The sequence below is a fragment of the Vipera ursinii genome (assembly GCF_947247035.1).
Source record: "Vipera ursinii genome assembly, chromosome: 6".
NCBI classification, from domain to species: domain Eukaryota; kingdom Metazoa; phylum Chordata; class Lepidosauria; order Squamata; family Viperidae; genus Vipera; species Vipera ursinii.
Window position 1 is genome coordinate 810,299 of NC_139515.1, and position 24,199 is coordinate 834,497.

The window sequence follows — 24,199 nt, forward strand, 5'->3', positions numbered from 1 at the left end:
AAAAATGCCCAATTGCTTAGGCAACGCTGGTATCAGTTATAGCTATGCCATCCAAGCAAAGATTATGAACATCGTAAGTGCGTTTAATAGCAGGATTCTTACAGTTTTTGTTCATTTACAGATCCCCTTGTTAAATGAACTACCTGGAACTTCCAGGAGACTATTAGACAATAAAACCAACATCTGGGGTTTTCTTTTTATCCCACTGTTGAAGATACTCTCCTTTTTGGTTTGTTTAGGCTCCATGGCCACTTAATTTCATTCCAGATCCTTCTAAGAACAATAGTAAAAGAGAATTAGCCTTCTCTTTTGCTATTTAATAACATTCATTTTTCTCTTCTACCCCGGGGCTTTTGGAAATTTATTTTTTTTTAAAAACAACCAACAGCTTCCACAATATCTTTTGAGCAATATGACCTAGCCATGAATTAGGGAATACAGGTAGTCCTCAACTTATGACCACAATTTTAAGTTGCTAAATGAAATATTTGTTAAGTGAGTTTTGCCCCATTTTATGAGCTTTCTTGCCACAGTTGTTAAGTGAATCACTGCAGTTGTTAAGTCAGTCACATGGTTGTTAAGTGACTCTGGCTTCCCCCATTGACTTTGCCCGTCAGAAGGTCGCAAAGGTTGATCACGTGATCTCGGGACACGGCAAAAGCGCCTGAGTTTTGATCATGTGACCACGGGGATGCTGCAGCTGTCGTAAGTGTGAAAAATGGGCATAGGTCACTTTTTTGGTGCCGTTGTTAAATTTGGTCGCGAAATGAACTGCTGTGAGATGAGGATTATTTGTACACCCCCTTCCAGGCACAACCGAGTGGGATATGGCTGGTTTGCACCACAAGCACCTCAGATGTTTTGAGTCCCGTTGGTTTGATGCCAGCCAAAGATCAAAAGAGGGGCATTTCCACAACAGGAGAAGGAAAGTTGTGGGTTTCTTGGATGATGATGTGTGTAAAGGCCGAGAGGGAGAAGGGAAGGCAATAAGGAGGCTGAGGACAGCAGGCCAATGGACCATCACATCACAATCTGCCCGTCAGGCACGATCAATTAGATTCACACGTGAAGAGCTCAATTATTTTATTGCACATGCCTATAACACAGGAATCTTCTCAGACTAGATACGGTTCAACAGCATTTGGGGGCGGAGTCTGACCTGCCCTCTTGTGCTTTCATTGAGATTCCAGACTAATTCCCTGCTTGACTCCTTCCCCTGGCTTGGCCAGCCTTTCTCAGAAATCATCTTATAAAACCCCTCTAAGGTCTCCAAGAATTTCGTTGCAGCCCAAACCTGTAACCACCACAAACTTTCTTTTTTGCTAAACTGCCTATTAAAATCTTTTGTAAGACGCTTTGCCTGGGGGTTCAAAGCAAAATGTCGCTTCCATCTTTCTGCGTTTGGTTAGATGTCCATTAACCATTCTGATTTTGAAATGCAAAGCTCTGTGTCGCTTGCTGAGTATAAAATTCACTGAGTCAGTTTTACCCGTCTCTTAGGAAGCTTTTACTGGACCAAAAGGCAGAATGAAATGAAATAGCCTTCAATTCACACATCAAGGTCACCAAATGGACGCTTTCACCATTCTCTACTTAGTAGGTGGGACATCATAAAGGGTAATGGTCAGGAAACGTCTCCACCTCCAAACGGGCTGTTTGGAAGTCAAGGCAAACATCTGGATGCTTGTTGACCCTCATCAGAAGCACTCTGGAGTCCCCAATGTCCTATCTGACCTCAAACATTGGAACACTTCTGGCAAGGGGAGAATAGCCATTTCTGAATCCCAAGTGTCCATTTTGAGCTTGAAATGGGGCACTTGAAGCTAAAATGAGTTTTAAAAGATTTATGCCTTAGATAGGTTAATCGTTTATTTGTTCTACTTGCAATAGTACAGATTCTAATGTAAAGCCAACATTAAACCCAACAATACAAAAATCAGAAATACAGTCAAGATTTCAGTCATCAACAATGAAAAATCTGTTTAAAGCCAATTTATCTCTTAATTGCTTGGCGTCAACAAAACCAATAAAGAAGAAAGCTTGCCAAAATCTTTAGTTCAATCTTTACTGGGAGAAAATGAAAGCACGTCAGTCTCGGAGGCAGAGCGACGTTGGCATAATGCTTTTCCCCATTTCTCTCTGAAAATTAGCACTTATGTCATCAGTATGAAAAGAGGCTGGCAGCGCCAAATTCCATCAGAGAGACTTATTATTCTGAGTGCAAGCTATTGTGCTGGAGGAAAGTCTCCTTCATATACTAATAACTAATAATGAATGAAATTGGCCCAGATAAGAATTTTACTCTTTAGTCAATGCATACACACACCCTCACACCCTCACACACACAAAACTATTTCATATTCTATCTTCACATTTTGTTCAAACATTCTCGTCTAAATAATAATTTATTCAATGTGATGCCGCTTGGCGGTCAATAACGCTGGGCAATTCACAACCAAGAAACTAAATTAATAAAATACAATTAATTAACTTAAATGTATAAAATTATTGAAGTTATTAAATTAAAAAACCAAGGTAAAATTAAGTTATAGAATAATTATATTATTTCCGCAATAATTACAACTATTAGATACATTAAGTAGCTAAGCAAAGAAAACAGATTGCCATTTTTATTTATGAACAGTTCGCTTTTATGAGGTCAAAATGGTTGGACATATTCTATTATATGGTGGCTATTATAGGAATTTGCTATAAACGTAAACATTGATTTAAGAGAACTATTGCGGTAGAATCTGCTAAATCTCAAATTACATCACTGGGGGCCATTTCCATCATCCACATCGTGATAGAAAGGGATAGAAATATCGTGGCATGCATCGTTTGTCTCATAACGTCACAGTGGAAATCTCGTAAATTGCCACAAATGGTATAAAATTACTGTAAATGTAACTGCCCTGTCCAGAGTCCTTTGGATGCTACAGCCTTGTCTGCTATTTCAGGCTCATGTCTTGACAGGAAGTTGGCATTTGCGTCCCAAGGCCGCTTAACTGGAGATTTATTAATGTGAGATTTCATCAGAAGCTTATTTTAGCAAATTTCTTGCCTCCCCTCCCCTAATAGGATCTTAACAGAATCTACATCGGTGTTTCTCACACGATAGCGCTTGAAGATCTGACAACTTCAACTCCCAGAATTCCCCAGCCAAAATGGCTGGCTAGAGAATTCTGGGAGCTGAAGCCCACACATCTTCAAGCAGCCAAATTGAAAAACACTGACCTACACACCAGCAAAATTTTGGAGAACAGCCTATAGGACAAAGCGAGAAACTAGGAGTCCTCACCCAGTCTCAGCATCCAGCTCCATCGCTTCACATTCTTATTAACTACTTCATTAAGTTAAAAGTCAGGAAGAGTCTGGTTGCACCTTTTCCGACAAACAAGTTTTATTAAAAGGCAGAAGTTTTGGTGAGCTGAAACTCATGAAAGTGTGTGCCTTTTAATAAAATGCATTAGTCAGAAAAGAGGTAACCAGACTCCTCCTGATTCTTCTTCTAGCTCTCCTGCACCAACGCTGCTCTCCTCCTACAGCTTCATTAAGTTAATAACTGTTTTAGAATTTTTGTTTACTGGGTGGACTTTTTAATGTTTGTGGGCTATTTTAAGTGGTTGGCTTTTTGCCCTAATAAAGAATTACCTCACTCATTCATTAGGTTAGCTTCCATTCTTACATAATTATAGCTGTTTGCTGCAATGTTTAGCCAAAAGGCGTTCAAATCTAGTTCAAATGTAATGTTATTAAATTATTATATACACATCATTTGCAGGGTTCTCTCACTGCATTACGCCAAAATCAACTAAGCCAGAAAAAGTTAAATCCTCCCCATATGGGCTCCACTCTCTTTTTCCAATGGGACAGCCATTGGACAGCGACATTTTTCATTTCCACTTACAGTAAAAACCACATGGCGTCCAGAGAACAATGAACCGACAACCCTCACACAGGCATTAGTTTAGTGATCATTCAAATGGTGCTGAAAAAAGGGACTTATGACGACTTATCACACATGTGACCGTTGCAGCATCTGCACAGCCATGTGATCAAAATTCGGGCGCCTGTGGTGGTCCTGGGGTGACGCAATCCCCACTGGCAGCCTGCCCAGCCAGCTTCCGACCATCTCTGAGCTTGGTTGCTTTCGTTAACCAACCAGGTAATATCACCAATGCGGTGATATTTGAAGCGGGGGTCTTCAAACGTGGCCCTTTGATGACTTGGTGGACTTCAACTCCCAAAATTCCTGGCTGAGGAATTCTGGGAGTTGAAGTCCACAAGTCATCGAAGGGCCACGTTTGAAGACCCCTGATATGCAGTAGCTCTGAGTCTATTCAAAACAGAGACTAACAGAGTTGGAAGGGAACTTGGAGGCCAACACCTAGCTCAAGCAGGAGATCCTGGAGCATTCCAGACAAATGGACGGTCCAATCTCTTCCCAAAAGCTTCCAGTGATGGAGCACCCATAACGTCTGGAGGCAAGGAGTTCCACGGGTTAATTGATCTCAGTGCCAGCAAATTCCTCCTTGGTTCTAGGTTGGCTCTTGCCTGGATTAGCTTCCATTCGTTGCTCTCCATCCATCCTCCCACAGTCATTGTTGCAAAGTCAATGGGGAAGCCAGATTCACTTAACAACTGCACGACTCATTTAACAACCGCAAGGATTCACTTAACAATTGTGGCAAAAAGGGTCCTGAGTTGCAGCTGACTAAACGACTGCCTCGCCTAACCACAGAGATTTTAGCCTCAACTGTGTTCATAAGTTGAGGTCTACCTACATAACCAGAAAAAAATGAACCAGGATTGGGTCCACTTCTTTCCGTATACAGGCAGTGCAGATTTTATAAATCTTACCTAGATTTTTTTTATATAATGTTGCCAGGTGATGTGAGCCATCTGAAGTTACTTTGGTAAAACTTCAGACCCCAAATCAGACAAAGGGTCTGATTTCCAAATCACTGGATTTTTTTTTTCCTCCAGAGGAAAATAGAAATGCTTTAGGAAAATGAAATACGCCCCATGTTTGTTTGTAAGGGGCCCATCGGGGATCTGAATTTCGTGTGCAACTTTAAGAAGTTGGAATGTCTCCATTTATCTATAAAATCATCAGGTCTGGTCTATGCGTTTTGATGTGAGAGGGCTATTTACTTCAAAAGTAATTACATTTATTAAACGAATTTATTTTAAAAGAGCTTTTAATTCTCACTACAGATGGAACTGTAGGCTGTAGAATTCCAGGACACCAAAGACTTTCATGTTTTGTTCACTTCATAAGAGGACAAAATAAAAGTGGACCGAAAAAGTAAGAAAACCATTAACGTAATAAAAATCAGAATGATGACTTATAATTTTAGACACTTCCATATGTTCACATTTTAAGAAGGGAAAAAAAACAGCTGTGGAGACAGGGAAAAAAACACCAAGGAGATTCATTGCATTGATGTTTTGTTTCCCAAGATCATTTGTTTGGTCTCAATTTCCTAGATTATCATTACCATCAGCAGTTTCTGCCTTTTCCCAAGAATGAGATTTAATCCTGGAAATTTCTCATTTTGAAAATTAAAGCTTTGCTCAACTTAACTTCTCCTTTCTCTATTCTTTTTTTTACGTGTTACCCTTGGGCACAAGAAATAAAGTTTTTGTACTAAAAAGCAATTGTTATTTTATATTAACATTACCACAGTATTACACGTGGGGAGAATAAAAGATACCAATTTAAAAAAATAAAACTGTTGGGGTTTTGTTTCAGGATGAGGATGCTCATTTCAACTTATAAAGAAAATATTTGGAGTATTTGGAGCATGTTAAAGAGTAAAATAAGAGCCTTCACTCGGCTGCAAAACTTAACTATACAGTTTTTTCTTTACAACACGCCAATCTGTTTGTTCTGATAATGCCCCGGTAGCTTCCTGGAAACAAATTTTCCAAAAGAGGAAGCGCAAAGGCTGAAATTTGCCCATTTGCTACCTTAAACCTTGTGGAAGTTTAAAAATACACATTTTATCCCTTCCACTTAAATTCTCCAAATAATGCTATTCTTTCCACCCACTTTTAGGATATGATTATTGAGTTCATGCTCCAAAACTTACAACGGCCTTTCAAGCAAGGGAGGGTCCCTGAATTCAACAATATTGACTTTTGTAAAAATTTCACCGCTTTGAAAAATGGGAGTTTGCCCCTTGCCTCTCTAAAGTGAGTCACTGTTCTGGGATTGCTGATTCAGCATTGGGTGCACCCAGTTTAGTCACCCAAATAGAACACGGAGCATGGGTTTGATGGACATTTTCTCCACATTCTAAAGGCCAGAATATTTCATTTCATTTCATTTCTACACTGCCTTTATTAGTTTTACAAACTCAAAGTAGCAAATATACCTAATTCTCCTTCCTCCTATTTTCCCCACAGCAACAACCAACCTGCAGGGTGGGCTGGGCTGAGACAGAGTGACTGGCCCAAAGTCACCTTGTGGGATTTCATAGCTAAGGCAGGACTTGAACTCAGCTTCTCCTGGTCTCTAGCCTGGTGCCTGAACCACCAGATCAAACTGGCTCTGGAATTGTCCTTTAGATCTAATTCAGAAAATAAAATTCTTGTAAATAAGTGACCACCAGGTGAGATGGGAAACAGGACACATAGTCTGCATTCATTTAGAAAGGCTTCACACTGTGATACAGTAGAAGTTCAGAGGTCCCCAAAGTTGGCAGCTTTAAGACTTGTGGACTTCAAGTCCCAGAATTCCTCGGGCAGCGTGGCTGCCTGAGGAATTCTGGAAGTTGAAGTCCAGAAGTCTTAAAGCTGGCAACTTTGGAGAGCCCTGCCGGGCATGGTTAAAAGGTCTGGACAGCCGTGTCAGGTGGAGATGGGTACGATCTCCTCGGAGGACAGGGGATGGTGCAGAAGACCAGCAAATTACAGCACACTCTATTCAAGACACTAAAGATCTGTTCTGATTTAACAGTTATTTCACAACTGGAATATTACACTCTTATGTTAAGACAAGCTGAAATTTTGGAGGTGGTACTGGCTTGTATATAGAATTATAATCCAAAAATGCTTTCCAAGCCAAGTTAAATTCTGGGTCCAATCAAGTAAATTTTGGACTGAGAGGCACTTCTTTAACTTAATTAGCTGTTCTTTTACAGACGGAATTGTATATGCTTTCCAGTAGAAAGCACGGGGTATGCTTGGAAGAGTCAATGCTAGCACAGTACACTTTGTGGGAATACAGGACTTAGTGATATTTAGCTTAAAAACCACATTTTGGAAAACAAAGGTAACTTTTAGAATTTATTTTACTCTAGTATAAATCATTTTCCGAAACTGCTGAGTTTTGAAACATCGATACCAAATATGAAAAAAAAAATATTCCAGTCTTATTCAGGAAACAGGTCCTTAATTCAGTGTTAAACATTCACGATTAACTGCATTAACATTATAGTCAAAAATTATTTTAAACTAGATTCCCTTTTCAAAAGAGGCTGCCAAAGCAACTGATGTCTAAATCAAGTTTCCAAACTTGTTTTAAATATCCTAGCAACACCAGGAAGAGTTTCCATCAGATTACAGAGTCAGGTTGGCTGAGATCTCCAATTAGCCACCGGCTAATTTCAGGAATGACCCATCTAGGCATTCCAGAGGAACAAGAGGAAGGGAGGAAGTGAATAATCTGCCACCCGGGCTGTCACCTCCTTATTGTGTTCACATTTTGCATGCTTTTATCTCCCTCAGGGAGCTGCCATTATAAAAACCTACCTTACAGAGCTAAACAGGTAAAACGGAGCTTTCCAATTTCATATATATACCACCCACACAACTCCAAGTAGCAAGCAACCTTGTGTGGCTGCATCAAACAACCGGTTGGATTCCGAAATAGCAAGCAAGTGTGCCTTAGATAGTGAAACACCTTCCTTGATACGATGCTACCAGCCTGTGAGTAGGATCTTGCCCAACGATAAGGGTTTCCTTTCAAGTAAGGAGAGATCTTCTTCTAAAACAGGGGTCCTCAAACTTTCCCACTTTAAGACTTGTGGACTTCAACCCCCAGAATTCCTCAGCCAGCGTGCCTGGCTGAGGAATTCTGGGAGTTGAAGTCCAAAGTCATAAAAGGGCCAAGTTTGAAGACCCCCGATCCACACCACGAAGTAGCAAATGCCACAGAGTAAAACTCTGCGCTATCCAGGCCTGCTCTTGTCTGGCAAGTGCCGTTATGGCACCACTGAGTCTTGGATATGCCACCAACTCAGTTCCAGGTGAAGAGGCTTTAGGCCACCATGCTCAGAAGCAAACCAGTCTGCAACCAGCTGATTTACAGGGCTCTGGAACGCCATTCAGCCTCTAATTTCCAGCCCTTCGTTTGCCAACACCCAGCTTGTGCACTGTTGAAGTGCTGTTTGGCTCTCTTCAGGCATCTTACTAATAATCCATTCATAGGATCTCTCTGTTTTGCTGAGTTTTACTATCCCCCTAGAACAGGGGTCGGCAACCTAAAAAAGAAAAAGAGCCACTGGGAACCGGTTCCATCACAAATTAAAAAAAGAGGGAGCCGCGTGCGTGTGTCCATGCACGCGCATGCGCAAAAAGGTTTTTTGCGCATGCGCGGACGCACGCGGCTGCCATTTTTAAAAAAATGAGATGGAACCGGTTCCCGGTTGCCCGATGGCGACGGCCCGTCTGCAAAGCTGCCGCTTTCGGCAGCTTTGCAGACGGGCCGTGGCAGCTTCCGCAAAGAGCGGCGCCCCTGCCCATTCCGAGAGGTGCGCGCGCACCTCTCCGAACGAACGGAGGTGCGCGCGTACCTCCGCGCGAATGGGCAGCGGTGCCGCTCTTTCAGGAAGCCCGCCGCGGCCCGTCTGTGAAGCTGCCGAAAGCGGCAGCTTAGCAAACGGGCCGCGGCAGCTTCCGCAAAGAGCGGCGCCCCTGCCCATTCCGAGAGGTGCGCGCGCACCTCTCCGAACGACCGGAGTTGCGCGCGCACCTCCCCAAACCTTTGGGGAGGTGCGCGCGTACCTCCGTGCGAAGGGGCAGCAGCGCCGCTCTTTCAGGAAGCTGCGAAAGCGAAGGGGCAGCGGCGCCGCTCTTTCAGGAAGCTGCCGAAAGCGGCAGCTTCCTGAAAGAGCGGCACCGCTGCCCGTTCGCGCGGAGGTACGCGCGCACCTCCCCAAAGGTTTGGGGAGGTGCGCGCGCAACTCCGGTCGTTCGGAGAGGTGCGCGCGCACCTCTCGGAATGGGCAGGGGCGCCGCTCTTTGCGGAAGCTGCCGCGGCCCGTCTGCTAAGCTGCCGCTTTCGGCAGCTTCACAGACGGGCCGCGGCGGGCTTCCTGAAAGAGCGGCACCGCTGCCCATTCGCGCGGAGGTACGCGCGCACCTCTCCAAAGGTTTGGGGAGGTGCGCGCGCACCTCCGCCCATTCGGGGAGGTGCGCGTGCACCTCTCCAAACGGGCGGTGCCACTCTCCATTTGGAGAGGTGCGCGCGCACCACTGCCCGTTGGAAGAGGTGCGCGCGCACCGGGCGGCTGGGAGCCGCAAGAGACGGCTCAAAGAGCCGCATGCGGCTCCGGAGCCGCAGGTTGCCGACCTGTGCCCTAGAAAGTTCTACCGTGATTTCTTTATCCCACAACTGCAGGGTCCACTATTTCCCCATCAACCAAGTGTTGATCCATTGGTTGCGACAAGAATTGACCAACTGGCTTGATGTCCAAGGCTGACACTGTGGCTGAGAGAGTGACATCACAGACATGTATATACCTCTTTGAGTACGTGTTCTTTTAAGTTCTCCAGCTAATTTTCCCTCGTCTAAGAGAGGACGGGGAGGGTCACCTGCATACGCTTTCTCTTCCACCTACTGGACGGAGCATAGTCCAAGGTCTGGGGAGCAACCAGAGACCGGCCCTTTCTTGAGATCTACTTCTGACTGCAAGCTGCAATTTCCATCATCCAATGTTGATCATCTCTCGAAGTACAGAGAAAATCGAAGCCCCTCCCTGACCGAACGAAAAGCGTTTATGAGTTACACATTCAAACGTCTTGGGATTATATTGTTAAATTATGTAAGAAATATAATGAAGATGTGAGTCATTAAAAAAAACAACAACCATCAATCAGTAAACATTGTAACTGCACTGCAAAAAGGGGAGGAAATAGACAAAGCTTCTGTTTTCTTGGGGGGGGGGGGAAATCACCATATTTTGAGTTTAAAACCAGCAAATTACCTGGTTTGAATTTAAACTCAGCACCTTTTGATGCAATCTTCAAATTGAGGCCTCGATGTGTGTCTCAAGTGTGTATGGGAAAATGTGGCGTCCAGGCACCTGTACATATTTGATCTGATAAAACCCTTGCAGAAATAAAAATATTCAAGAGAGTGTGAGAAAAAAAACATCCTGTGATTGAAATGCTTGGCTGTAATCCACACTTTAGTGTTACCGGGACGGCCTGATTCAACTTGCGATTTATCAACAATTCAAGCATAGGCTAGATATAGTTATTTTAGTTTTAAAAATTCAAAATCGCTCAGATTACAAGTCTTCCCAAGAACAGGAAGAGGCTGAATCCCAAAGAAAGAAGCTGTACAATTTTTCATGTAAACTTCCAACCCATATTCGGTATTTTGAGCCATAATGTGGTTTGTCTGGTTTTAGCTTGCCAGGCATGAAGAATCAAGACCACGTGCCAAGTTCCAGTTAAGCTGATTTATTGCTTATGCCTCTAGACAAGCATTTAGTCAACTAAGGCCCAGCACTAAACTGGCATTAGATAAGAGTCAACGGAATTCAAGAGGAGTTGGACTCTTACGGCCTTTGCAGGAACTTCACTCTTCTAGGCTTATTACTTTCTTGACTCCACCCACTGGCCCTGCCTGGCCTTCTGCTACCTCAGTCCATATGAATGAGCCCAACCGCAGGATTATGAATTGTAAGCTTTGATGTATAGCTTATGTAATATAGAACATCCTTTATGAACTGCTTAACCACCCATGATTAATTCTGGGCTAACCTACTCTACATGTCACCTCTACGCCTCAGAAAGATAGGAATCTGGATTATAATGTGAATTCCTTTGGATTCTTGAAAATAATGAGAACTTCAAAGGTTCACCCCGGCCCTCCTGCCCAAAATTAGACAAAGGCAACAGCTTTAAACCATTTCCATTTGGACTTCTGCAATCTTAACTCTGCAGATCGGATCAATCGAGCTTCAGATGACTGACTAGCTCAAGACAATTTTTTCCCCCAGAGGAGCCGCCAATTCAGAGCAGTCTTGTTTCCTTTCCGAACAAGTAAACATCGGTTCCAGCATTGAACCATAACAGGAAGTGGAAAAAGAAAATATTCAACAGCTCGGTTCAGGCTACCATTCTAAATGTTCGGTATTCCTCAATTCGATCCCATCCAGATGGGCTCAATTACCACTTTCATTGTGAGCGTCACCAACTAGGAAAAGCCGGATTTTGGAGCGGTGTAAACTTGGAGAGGGTTACACTATTACATGGCAGGATAGAGGACGCTTGACAATTAATAGGTAGTCATTATCAACAGTCCCAACTTATCTGCACAAAAGAAAATGCAATAAGTAAAATAATCTTGGAGGGGGAAAAAGGGTCTGCGTTTTCAATTTAGAAAGTGCTCGGTGACTTATGCATTTAATATTTATACTGGGCTTTAGCTAGCAGTACTAAATGTTAATATACAGATGAAAAAATATGATGCAAAGACTTTTTTGAAATGGTACTTACATGCTTCCCAGCAAGATCTTTGCATAATTTCATTGAGCATTTTCACACTGAGAAATTCAGGCCACTCCCTTCTTGAAATAAGACTTTTCGGTCTCCAGGCATCACACAACAGCATAATCACAACTGACGGCAATGAGTTTTAGTTTTTATACACCGGCATCTACAGTGATGGGAATGCTGAACACTAAAATTTGCATTTGGGCTGGATGGTGGGTTCAGAAACTTGGCTTTCTTCCTTGCCACTCTCCCCCCCCTCCTTGCTTTCAATCTTAAGTAGGCCCCAACTGGGAACCGAATAAGCCAAGTATGGTTTAGCATTACACCAGCCACGATCCCAACTGTAAGCAGAAGCAGAAATACAGTTGCGCTGTATAAGAGAAGTGGGCTTCAATTCTCAGAATTCCCGACGCGTCAGAAGCGAGCCGGAACACAAGTAAATATTCCCAATGCTGGCTCTCCAAATGTAAGCCACGATTTGCAGCACTGTTGCCTCCACGGGGCAAGAGGGACAACAGAAGCCTCCATGTGAAGAAGAGGAAGACTATTCAACTGAGAAGCCAACAAACCAGCATGTGATCAAAGAATAAAAGCTTTACAGCACCACCCTTCTCTCCACCTAACTCACAGAAACACATCACGGCATCTTGCCACTACGCAATCGACCTATCCAGGACGGAAGTGGGAAATCCATTTCAACTGTCTACTTTCCAACAGGCAAGCCAAGGACCCCAGTGCAAAATGGAGATTGGAGAATACAGCATAGTCATCTAAAGCAGGAGTCCCCAATCCCTGGTCTGTGGACCGGTACTGGTCCGCGGCCTGCCAGCAACCGATCCACACAAACAAGCAAAGCCCCAACCGTGGGATGCAGGCAGCACCCAAAACCACGCCCTCTCCAGTCCACGGAAAAACCTCTCTCCACGAAAGCGGTGGTCCCTGGTGCCCAAAAGGTTGGGGGCCGCTGCTCTAAAGGGTCCTGCAATTAAAGGAAATCAGCAAATCTCTCTGAAAACAATGTTAAGGAGGGTAATTAATCAAGTAATTACAGTAGTCCTCCGCTTACAACCACAACTGAGGCCAACATTTTTGTTGCTAAGTGAGACATTTGTTAAGTAGGTGCTAATAAACAATCTGATACCGTAAAAAAATGACCGTGGTGTCTTTCCATCAAGAGGAGCTGTTCTTTTTAGCAGGGGAAGGAAGAGAAGCAGTGCAATTAATTCTCTGAGGCTTCTTTGCCATCACCTGACGGATGGCCCTGTATTCAGTCTCATGCATGTGCACAGACAAGACACACAATCCTATATTAGGACTTTTGAGAGCAGGATGCCGCTGCAAAGATGTCGGGCATATAAGGCAAATAAACAAATAAGCAACCAAGCAGGATTGAAACAGTCCAAACGCACATTTTATCCAAGGACCAAAATAAGAATTATGATGGCTCCATAACAACACTAGAATGTTTGTCCATACAGATGTGGAAGTGTGGAAGTAATGTTCTTGTTCAAGTGCTTATAGTAACGCTCTATTATTTAGTTAATATACAGTAGCTGCCCAACTCAACTGTTTATTGCAATCATAAACCAACATAGCCACCCACCTCAAACACCAACATTGGATGGCTTACAATAACCAACAGATATTTATATTTGTTTGTTTATTCTCACCTTTATTTTTTTTAATAAACTCAAGGTGAACGTATCTAATGCTCCTTCTTCTTCCTATTATCCCCATCATAGCAACCCCCACACATTTTAACACAAATGTATTAAAATTAAAAGAAATTTCTTGTGCTTCTTCTGGAGATGGAAAAGAGTGCTGATGCTTGGTGAGGATGAAAGGGAGGGAGGCGGCCAATGACCAAAATGCTGAATGTCCAAGAACGTCCTCAACGTCCTTCTTCCAGCCAAGACATGCAGAAAAAATTCAGCTGATTCAGCCAGTTCACCTCTAGATCCGACTTCTTCCTGGCAAAGTTTTCTGGAGGAAGCAGTGAATTTCAGTAATGTCGGAGGTTCTGGAGAAGTCCAGAGACCATGACTTGAAAAAGAGATTGCTTCCATACTTCCAGGATCGTCACAGGGACTTGGACACCAAAATTGGTTTCTATGGCCATTTTAGGGGACAGGTCTGTACCCTAGGTAAGTGCCCAATGGCCAGAAATCTCAAGGCTGAGAAGGCCAGTGTTTCTCAAGCTGGACCATTTTAAGACGTGTGGACTTCATCTCCCAGGATTCCCCAAGCAGCCTGAGCTAGACCAAAGCACCAAATGTATGAACTCAGTCTGCATCTACCTTCTAGGGTTTTAACATGAAAAACTTTTTAAATGGGGAGGCGGTAAAAGGCATCAAACTAAGAGCTGCGTAGTAAGGTTCTCCTTTGTCCTTCAGCAGGCTCTCCAAATTTAGCAACTTTAAGACTTGTAGACCAACTCCCAGAATTCCTCAACCAGCCATGTTGCTTGGGGAATTCTGCGCGTTGAATACCATAGGTGTTAAAGTTGCCAAGTTTGGAGACCCCTCTCCTATAGCGGTGAAACACTTAAAATGGATAAATGGCACTTATTACACTGAAGCAAAACATGCTTCGCTAGGGAAGCTGCCGCAAAAGAAAAGTTATTCTAATTCAGGACTGAAAATTTCCATTTAATAGAAATACACTGGATTTGTACTGCCACTAGATTAAATTCTTTCCCAGAAAGCTATTAAGTAAAAAAAATAATCCAGTAAACCAGTTCACTTCAGCCAAGAAGAGTTTCATCTGTTATATGACAAAATGCAGAATGTTGCTTATTCTTTAGAGTCAGACTGACTTACTTTTTTATTAGCTTCTCGTAACTGAAGGGAACTTCCTGGATTTTAAATGAAGCTTTCAAACTTTAAAACACATTTAATTAAAATCACTATTCCGTTCTGTCATTTATTCCATGTATTGTTATCCTTAGGCCCACTGTTTTATAATTGCTTTTAGAAGAAAAATAGGCTTGATTTGATTAGGCAAAAAATACGAATACACAAGTGGGGGAGGGGAAGCTGCTGCATGCACTGTCAGAGCCCCCCCCCGCCACACACACACACACACACACACACACAACCTTTCGGTCACCAGGGACCCCTTCCGTGGAGAGAGGTTTTTCCGCAGATCGGAGGGGGGGCTGGCTTTGTGTGCTGCCTGAATCCCACGGATGGGGCTTTGCCTGTTTGTGTGGACCGGTTGCTGGCATGCCGTGGCCCGGGGGTTGGGGACCCCCCTGCGTTGTGTGATGTCACTGCACAAATGGTGTAAGTTAGTTGACATCGTGCTGCATTAAGGTCATCGTGCTGTAACTACGAATGCAATTCATAAGATCACAAGACTACTACAGATGGGGATGGAGGAGTTCACACTGTCCTGAGTAAGCCTTAACGTGGATTGGTTTTGGCTAAACTGTTGTGAATGTAGCTCACTGTGGTTTATTCAATCAAACATGTTTAATCAGACCAGTAATGTGGCAGTCACCCTTAAGAATCAGATCTCATTTACTAAATAAGAAGTGTGGCATATTCATTTTGATCAATACAACTCAGTAATTATTTAGATAAAATCTGATTACAGGGAAGAAAAAACAGCACATGGGTAACTATATCATAAAACTTACAATCTCGAAGCAAATGTCCATAAATAAAAGTCTACGGAGAAGCCATCCTTCTGACAAGCATTCAGGAGTACAATGTTAATGGAGTCCGAATGCCAAATTCAATGTTTATTTTTATTATATTTGCCTCCCGCCCTTATTATTTTTACAGCTAACTCCAGGTGGCAAACACACTTCATACTGCTTCCTTGTCCTGTTTTTCCCCACAACCACCCTGTGAGGTGGGCTGGGCCAGGAGGGAGGGACTGGCCCGAAATCACCCAGCCGGCTTTCATGCCGAAGGTGGGACTAGAATTCACCGTCTCCTAGTTTCTAGCCGGCTGCCTTAACTCCTAGACCAAACTGAGATCTCCTATTTGCTTAACTAGGTTTAAGTTTCAATAGGAAAGTATATTACTGGAATAATGGAAGAAAATCTATTTCCTTTATGCAGAGGTTCCTAAACATTTAAAACGGATACAAAAAAGAACAGGACTTCTGCCAGCTCTCCAGGTCAGAATAAGACCACAATGGCCAGGCAAAGCCAAAGGTGCAGAAGATAAGACTTCTACAAGAATCCACAAATTATGGCCAAAACCATCAGGAGGGTGTCCACAATGAGGTGACTGAAGCTACAGGTGAATAACAGGTGCAGCTTGGATCACGCGTTGTGGCCACCATTTTGACTTCTGACCACACCCTGTGGACACCTGGTGTTTGGTTCAGGTAGGACCAGGAGGCGTTCCTATCTTCTCCAGCTGGCCAGAAGACCCTCGCTGACTTCTGCTGATCCTGGAAAGCTATTCAGGTACTTGGGTAGAAGCCCAAGTGTGCAAGCTAGAATTGGGAGGCTAAAGGGGAAAAAAAACTGCATGCAGACAAGAGCAAAACACTTCCCTACCACTGATAAGGAAGCTGAACTCAATTCAAAGGCAACGGTGCCTTTTTAGTGACAACACTCTAGTGGCCTTCTCAAAAACATGAAGTAGGTCAGATCAAGATATAACTTTGGATGAGAGACACTAGTGCAATGTATCTCAACCTTGGCAACTTTAAGACAGGGGCACTTCAACTCCCAGAATTCTCCAGCCGGTATGGCTGGCTGAGGAATTCTGGGAGTTGAAGTCCCCATATTTTAAAGTTGCCACGGTTGAGAGATACATTGCACTCGGATATCCCTTGGATAAAGACAAAACAGGAAATTTGAGACTTCGCCTTTTCTCCGCCTCCCTTTTCCCTAGGGGCAGGGAAGCGGGGAATGTAGTAGCAAAAATGGGAAATGAAGACCTTCAGCATAATCCCACTGAATTACAGGAGCTGACAGATCAGATTAACTCCACTGGTTTAGGATAATCCAAGAGTCTGGTCCAGGCAGGCCGACTCCCATTGGCTTTTCAACGGGGTGAATCAACTGGACTTGGGGCCAGAAATGCCAGGAAATTTAAAAGCATCTCACTTGCCACCTTGGCCCGCCTCGGCCCCACCTTCCGGACTATGACGAAGGACCCACCTCCCCTGCCCCCAGAACACGGATTTCACTTATCTCAGAAAAGGCCATCCTAACATTGGTATTGGAGCCGGCACTGAAGCAGGAAATAAACTTTGTTCATTTCCTCCTTTGTTTGCTCGATAAGCTCCTTTGAGCAGCAATTGATTTCACCTCTTTCCCGAGTGATGCCTATTTAATAAAAGAATTCAGTCCTGGCTTTGAGCGGGCGGGTGGGTAGGGAGAGTGCAGGACCAAGTCCGCACCGCAAATGAGCCCACAATTTCCTTTGCTAAGCAAGACAGCTGATAAGTGAGTTTTTTGACACAACTGTGAATCATCGCAAGTCTTTAAATTAATAACAAGGCTAAGTGAATCTGGCTCCCCCGTTGGCTTAGCTTGTCAGAAGGTCGCAAAAGGGGATCACGTGACCCGCCCCCCCCCCAGGACGCCGCGACCGTCATAAATGTGAAAAATGGTCATAAGTCGCTTTTTCAATGTCATAAATCTGAATGGCCACCAAATGAATAGTTCTAAGTAGACAAAACTAGATATAGCTGGACACCCAACTTTTCAGGTACCAAATTATACTCGAAATCCCATTTAAAGGCTTGCCTTCTTTTTTTAAAAAAAAACTCCCTCTCCCCACACACAGACTTTCCTTCTTTCCCTAGACTTTTTGAGAAAAGATGGTGATATTGTTTTAAATACTAAAAAGCTTTCCAGAGGCCCGTGTGTAAGGCCCAGGAGAAACCACGGAAAAAAGATATTAAAAAGATCATGCTTCTTTACTGCAAGGGAAGAGGTTGCCAAAGCAAAAGCTACCCGTCTTGTGGAAACTTTGTGGACAGCGAAACCCAGAGTTGCGCAAGGAATATTGCTTGATTAAATGCTGCCAGGATATAGTAAGCAACTTATACATTCACTTTTTACTTCTGAGCAAAGAAGAGCATGCAGCATGGATTTTTAAAATGTATTTACTTTTGCTTTGGAACTCTTTCCACTAAATGTGAGTGACGACATCATTTCCAAAAGACAAAAAGAATTTGGGTACAGCGCAGAAGTTTCTTATTCTGTGAAAAAACAGACTGAGCAAAAGCACGCCGATCCTGACACAAACTAAAGGAAGACAACCTATTAATCTGCAACCTAATGGGGACATACCGCCTTCTAACTACAGAGGACGGGCCCTTTCAACACTGCTGCAATATGGGGAGCAAAACATTACAAGTCTCTGCTACAGTAGGCAGAAAACAGCCTTGCAACTCTCCAACTAGAAAAACCTTGCTTTGATAAGTATTTCCTTTCCTTCAACGGGGCCTGCCCATAGAAAGCAATCCAAAGTAAACAAAACAATGGTTTTAAGCCCCTGAAAGGGAACTGAAGCATTCACTTCTCTCTCTTAAGTTGACTACATATGGGCAGCCCATGATTTATGGAAGGGGGGGGGAAATCCCCAGTCACTACCACTGAGTGACTGTTGTGCAATCGTAACTGTATAAAGAAGGTATTATGGGATAGTTCATAATATAAAGGATTTCTGGTAAAACTCTGTGCTGCAGATCCCAGAACCACACAGGAAAAGAAGGCAGAAACAATTTAAAACTGGAGCCTTCAACTACACTTAATATTGAATTAAATTCAATTATTGAATTGAAAAATAGCCAGTTTGGTTTGGTAGTGAAGGCATCAGGCTAAAAAGCAGGAAATGGAGAGTTCTAGTCCTGCCTTAGGTGTGAAAAACCAGCTGGGTGACTTTGGGCCAGTCTCTCTCTCTCTCTCTCTCTCTCTCTCTCTCTCTCTCTCTCTCTCTCTCTCTCTCTCTCTCTCTCTCAGCCCAGCCCACCTCACAGGGTTGTTGTTCTGAGGAAAATAAGAGGAAGGAGTATTAAGCAAGTTTGCTTTTTATTTATAAAAAAAATAAAGGTGAACTATAAATAAATATATTTTAGCAATCCCATTATCAGAGCTGGTTTTTTTCACGAACGACAAAAACTAAAATTGTTGGTAACCACCTCTCCTTAACATATTTTTAAGGATAGCAATCTCAAGGTACATGTTAGTATATTTCGGCAAAACAAATTACGGGCATGTCGAAATCAAGTTCTTTGGGCGTGAAACAACACAAGCTATCCTCCAGGGAAATGCAAATTAAAACATAAATCATGGGATTTTTTAAAAAATAATAATAATAATAATAATGTTCACTGCTTGTAGATGGGCCTCAACGATTAGAGAAGACTAAACGGTAAGACACAAGTCAAAAAAGATTTTCAAATGCAGGGAGTCGCTGGTTTAAAAATTCAGAAATGCCTTTATAGGGTTTCTTCAGTTTGTCTTCCACTACAGTCCTCAACGAAGGTGAAACTCAGATACTTTGGCCACCTAATGAGAAGGAAGGACTCACTGGAGAAGAGCCTAATGCTGGGAAAGGTTGAGGGCAAGAGAAGAAGGGGACGACAGAGAATGAGGTGGCTGGATGGAGTCACTGAAGCAGGAGGCGTGAGCTTAAATCATCTCCAGAAGATGGCAGAGGACAGGAAGGCCTGGAGGAATGTCGTCCATAGGGTTGTGATGGGACACGACTTTGCAACTAACAACAACAACAGTCCTCAACTAGCTTAATTCAGACACCATTCAATTTTAGTCAAAGGTAATTCTAAACCAACAACCGTCAGTTTAGGACAGCGACCGAATAACATTTAACATCCCATAATCAAATAACATTAAGGTCCCTCAATCCTATGGATGTTGGACAGATTTTATGACTGCCTCCATGGCAATAGACTACTTTAGATCAGGGGGTCTTCAAACTTGGCCCTTTTATGTCCTGTGGACTTCAACTCCCAGAATTCCTCAGCCAGCTGCTGGCTGAGGAATTCTGGGAGTTGAAGTCCACAGGACATAAAAGGGCCAAGTTTGAAGACCCCTGCAGTTTAAGATATAGGGCGAATGTATGCACGCAACTATTACTTTTAGGAGGGGGGGTTTCTTTTGCACTTTTCGTGCCCCTTTTCCTCCTCTATGCACGGTGGACCCGTCACGTTTGTTAATCGCCTTTCAATGAAAGCCGCGGGATTAAAGCGAGCCAGCGAGCGCGGCCTGCCTGCCTGCCTGCCTTCCTCCCGGGCAGCCGCGTCGGCGGAGCGGGCCGCCAGAGGCCAGCCTGGATTGGGAGGCGTTTCCGCGAAGGGAGCCGGCCGGCTGAGGGGGGAAAGCCTGGGCCCTGCCCGGCCTGAGGGAGACGCGGCTGGTGCGAAGGCGGAGCGGCAGGGACCCCCTCGGCCGTCGGGGGGGGGGAGGAAGGACGGGGGGCTGCGGGGGGGCTCGCTCCCCGAGGGGGACCCCCCCGCGACCCCCCCCCGCCACCCGGCCCTTCCGCCCGCAGCAACTTCGGAAACTTCTCCGGAGGCTCTCCTGCCCAGCCCGGGGGGGGGAGGGAGGGGGGCTTTCTTTGCACACACACAACACACACAACACACACAACACACAACACACACAACACACACACAGAGGCACGCACTCCCTCCACTCCAGGACCCGCAGAACCGGGGGGGGGGCTCCGCCGATCCCGCGAAGGCGAGTCCGGGCAAGAGGCGCGTCTCCGCCCAAGACCCCCCCCCCGCTTGCAGGGGAGGAAGAGGGCGACGGAGCAGCCCCTCCCCCCTCCCCTCCCTCCCCCCCGGGGGGCTCTTACCTTGATGCAGACCAGGTCGGGACCCTCCGACATCTCGGGGCGGGGGGGGGGCGCAGCGAGCGGGTCCGGCTGGCAGCGGCTCCTGGGCCGGCCGAAGAAGAAGGAGAGGAGGAGGAGGAGAAGAGGAGGAGGAGGAGGAGGAGGAAGGCAGGCGGGCGGGCGGGGGCTCCCTGGGATCGGCGACCGGCCGCCCGCGCTCCCGCGCCTCAGCCCGGCATGGCCCGGCGCCGCCCTCCCCCGCTCCCGGGCCCGGCGACAGGCAGGCAGGCAGGCAGGCAGGCAGGCGTTGCGGGCGGCGGCGGTGCCGGAGAGCTGCTGGGCTGGGAAGCGACGCCAGTGCCCGGCTCTGCCCTCTTAAAGGCCCGGCAGGAAGCGGGAGCGGGGCGGAAAAGGGCTCCGGAGGCCGGAAAAGGGAGCGCGGCGGGGGGAGGGGCGGAAGGAAGGGAGGGAGGAAGCGGGGGGAGGGGCGCCAGGGGGCTGGGCAAACCCTCAGCCCCCCCTCTCCCCGCTTTTGTGTGTGTGTGTGTGTGTGTGTGTGTGGAGCGGGCCTGGCCTGCACGGGGGGGCGGGGAGTCTTCGAGAAGACCCCGGGGGGGAGGGGGGAGAAGGTCGCCCCGCTCTGGGGGGGCTTCGGGGTCCCACGGGGGGGGCAGCGGGCAGGGAGGGAGGGCGCCTCTCGCCCCCCCCCTCCGGAAAAGCGCCGTCCCCCCCCCGGCCTGATAAAGGCTTTTTCTGGAGAGAGACGCCCCCCCCCCGACGGCTCCCGAAGCCCCGCGTAGCTTCCTCCTTTCCGTCCGAGGCCGGGATGGGCCCGGGAGCCGAAGTCGCCTTCTAGGGCAGCCTTTCCCAACCTTAGGAACTTGAAGATGCCTGGACTTCAACTCCCAGAATTCCCCAGCCAGCGTAGCTGGCTGGGGAATTCTGGGAGTTGAAGTCCAGGCATCTTCAAGTTCCTAAGGTTGGGAAACGCTGTTCTACAGGAAATGGGCCCGATGGATTGGACTTAAATTGTAAGCCACCCTGAGTCTTCGGAGAATTTTAACTTTCATTTAATAATAGGGCGGGATATAAATGGGATTAAAATAATAAAATAACAAATAAGCTTCGTGGTCGTTTTTTCCTCTGGGCACAATGGCACACTTTAAAAATGAAAGTGGCTTGCTCTCGAAGTGTACGCATACGTACGTCACACACACGTCTAAATGTACTCTATGTATAGCCCTACACCCTTACATACAAGTAGCGTATAAATATTAATCGCTGTCCATCTTGAATACCTAAGGAGGAGGCTTTCGAGCAGGGGTCTTCCAACTTGGCCCTTTTATGACTTGTGGACTTCAACTCCCAGAATTCCTCAGCCAGGCATGCTGGCTGAGGAATTCTGGGAGTTGAAGTCCACAAGTCATAAAAGGGCCAAGTTGGAAGACCCTTGCTTTAGTTTAGAGCATAAAAATGAAAAGAAAACCGACCTGAGGGGACAATTACCAAAGGGTTACAAAGTCATAGGAGAACCCAATTACTTGTAGTCCTCAACTTACAATGGCTATTGGGATGGGGATTCCCATTGCCGACTAAAACGAGGGGTGCGAGAGGGTTGTAACCAACATTCACTTGGTGTCTTCGTAACTTTGAACACTTCCCGAGTGAGTGGTTTTAAGGCGAGGACTGCCTGAAACTAAATGATCAGGATATTTTATTTGTTCTGATACGGGCAGAAAAGTCAGGCCTGTCTGTTGCCCTGGATGAAGGCATTGGGGAAAAAAAAAAGGTCTACAAAAATAAACTCTAGCCAGTCTGGTGGCACCATCTATTTGGAATAAAGAGATCTCTGGATTGTTATCGCACGCAACCCACTTTCCTCAGAGTTGACCCCCACCAGCAAACGACTGTTGAATCTTCAAGCCGTATCCAGAAAGGCAAAAACTTGGCTCAGATGCCTTAGGAACTTGGAGAAGTTTCTCTCTCTCTTTTTTTTAGAGCATCTGCTAACGCAGAACCACTTGGTGGAGATTTTTGGACCAAGAATTTTGTGATCTGACTTAGTGCTTAGAACTTGCTATGTGTGTGTGTGTGAGGTGGAGGGCCAGACTCCAGTATTAGTGCCATGATTGACAAGGTCCTCCAACCTCTCCTGAGCAGGTGGGAAATACTTGGTTGAACTTCCAGAAGGAAGATATCCAAGTCCCAAAACATACAGAACTTTAGGAGTAGGACTTAGGTCCAGAAACTAAGGTATTTAAGCAAGCCCAATGGCTTCAAAACCTCTGAAAGTGAGAGGTTGAGGTGGTATTATGGGATGTCAACCTCCTGATGACCTCTTAACCTAAATCTGAAAGCTGCCCTGCCAGAAGTCCCATGTGGCCTTTTACAACGGGGAGGGACGCAGTCGAGTCACGGAGAAACTCTGAGGTTGGCAAAAGTGTACACAAACTCTTCAGCCCCCCCTGGTGCAGCCTTCGGTCCAGCTAGCATGACAGCCATCCCGGTTGTCTCATCGCAACACAAGCTCTGCCTGGGCCACAGCTCCATCTGGCTGCACAGTGGAGGGTTTTGACCCTCGAAAGCCACAGAGCCTGCAGGGGCACCAGCGCTTTCTCCATTTCCTAACGCAGGTTGCCCGCTTCTTTCTTCTTCCAACCAGATGAGAGGCAATGGAGTTGAAAAGCATGATCGCCATCAACTCAGAGCCGAGATCTGATGCTGACCTGTCTGGGAATCTGCTCCACGGTACTCAGTCCAGACAGGATTGCATAATCCGTGTACAGCTGTTAGGATAGGCCTTTCTCTTTTATAATTTTTTACGTTTACCCATACATTGCTCTACGTGAATACCGTTAAGTTTTTTTTCTCCAATTAGTAGTTTTTTGTATGGGAAGATATTCTTGTTTTCTTTTTTTTAACCATTTTTCAGTTTAGAAATCAGATTAATGATGATGGTTCAGTTAAAGTTGAAAAGACACCAACTGCAGGCACAATAGTTTCTTCATTGCAGAGTGAAAAAATTAGACTAAAACATTAAAAAGGCCAAAGTAATGACAGGAAATAGAGCAGCCCGTCTTAGAACTGCCAATAAAAATATCGCTTGTGGGGAGCTTCTACCTTTTAGCATCCACCATCAACAGGAAAGGAAGAAGAGGCCAAGAAATAACCCTGCAGTAGAGCAGCTGTGAAGGTCTTGGAAAACACGCAAATACTGTGGTACCTTGGTACGCATCATTAATGGGTTCCAGGAGATGCGCTCAGTACCAAAAACTATGAGTACCAAACAAATTTTTCCCATAAAGAGCAATGTAGTGAGTCGCAAGGCAGCTGACACCGACAAGTTCTCCCTTGCACGTTGAATATCAAACGGACAATGAATACCGGGCAAAATTTTCCTGTCAAAATGCATTGAGTATCAAATTGGATTAGTTTCAAAGCAGTTGAGTGCTCTGTATAAATCGAGGGGAAGATCCCACCGGACCTGTCTCAGCCTAAGTTGGCCAATGGTCGCGGCAATATGAGGGCCAAGGAGAGTCTTGTAAACCAGGGGGATGGGACAGGGATACCGATCCCCACAGTAATTGGGAATGGCAGCAGATGGAGGAGCAGAGGGTCATATCGTATTCTGAGATCACGCCCACGCTATCTTCTTGCTGTGGCGCGCTCTGACCCTCTGGCTCCC

At 45.4% G+C, this 24,199-nt stretch overlaps 1 protein-coding gene across 3 annotated transcripts in view; it reads right to left on the reverse strand.

The window, feature by feature from the left end:
• ETV6 (ETS variant transcription factor 6) overlaps positions 1-24,199 on the reverse strand; it is a 101,598-nt gene that overhangs the window by 69,038 nt on the left and 8,361 nt on the right. For 2 of the 3 annotated variants that reach the window (XM_083365884.1, XM_083365882.1), the window contains exon 1: positions 20,536-20,635. The exons of the other annotated variant lie outside the window; for it this stretch is intronic. In XM_083365884.1, the coding sequence (XP_083222010.1) occupies positions 20,536-20,568 (33 nt within the window). In that variant the 5' untranslated portion in view covers positions 20,569-20,635. Of the gene's footprint in view, positions 1-20,535; positions 20,636-24,199 lie in introns of those variants that run through there. 3 annotated transcript variants of the gene reach the window in all.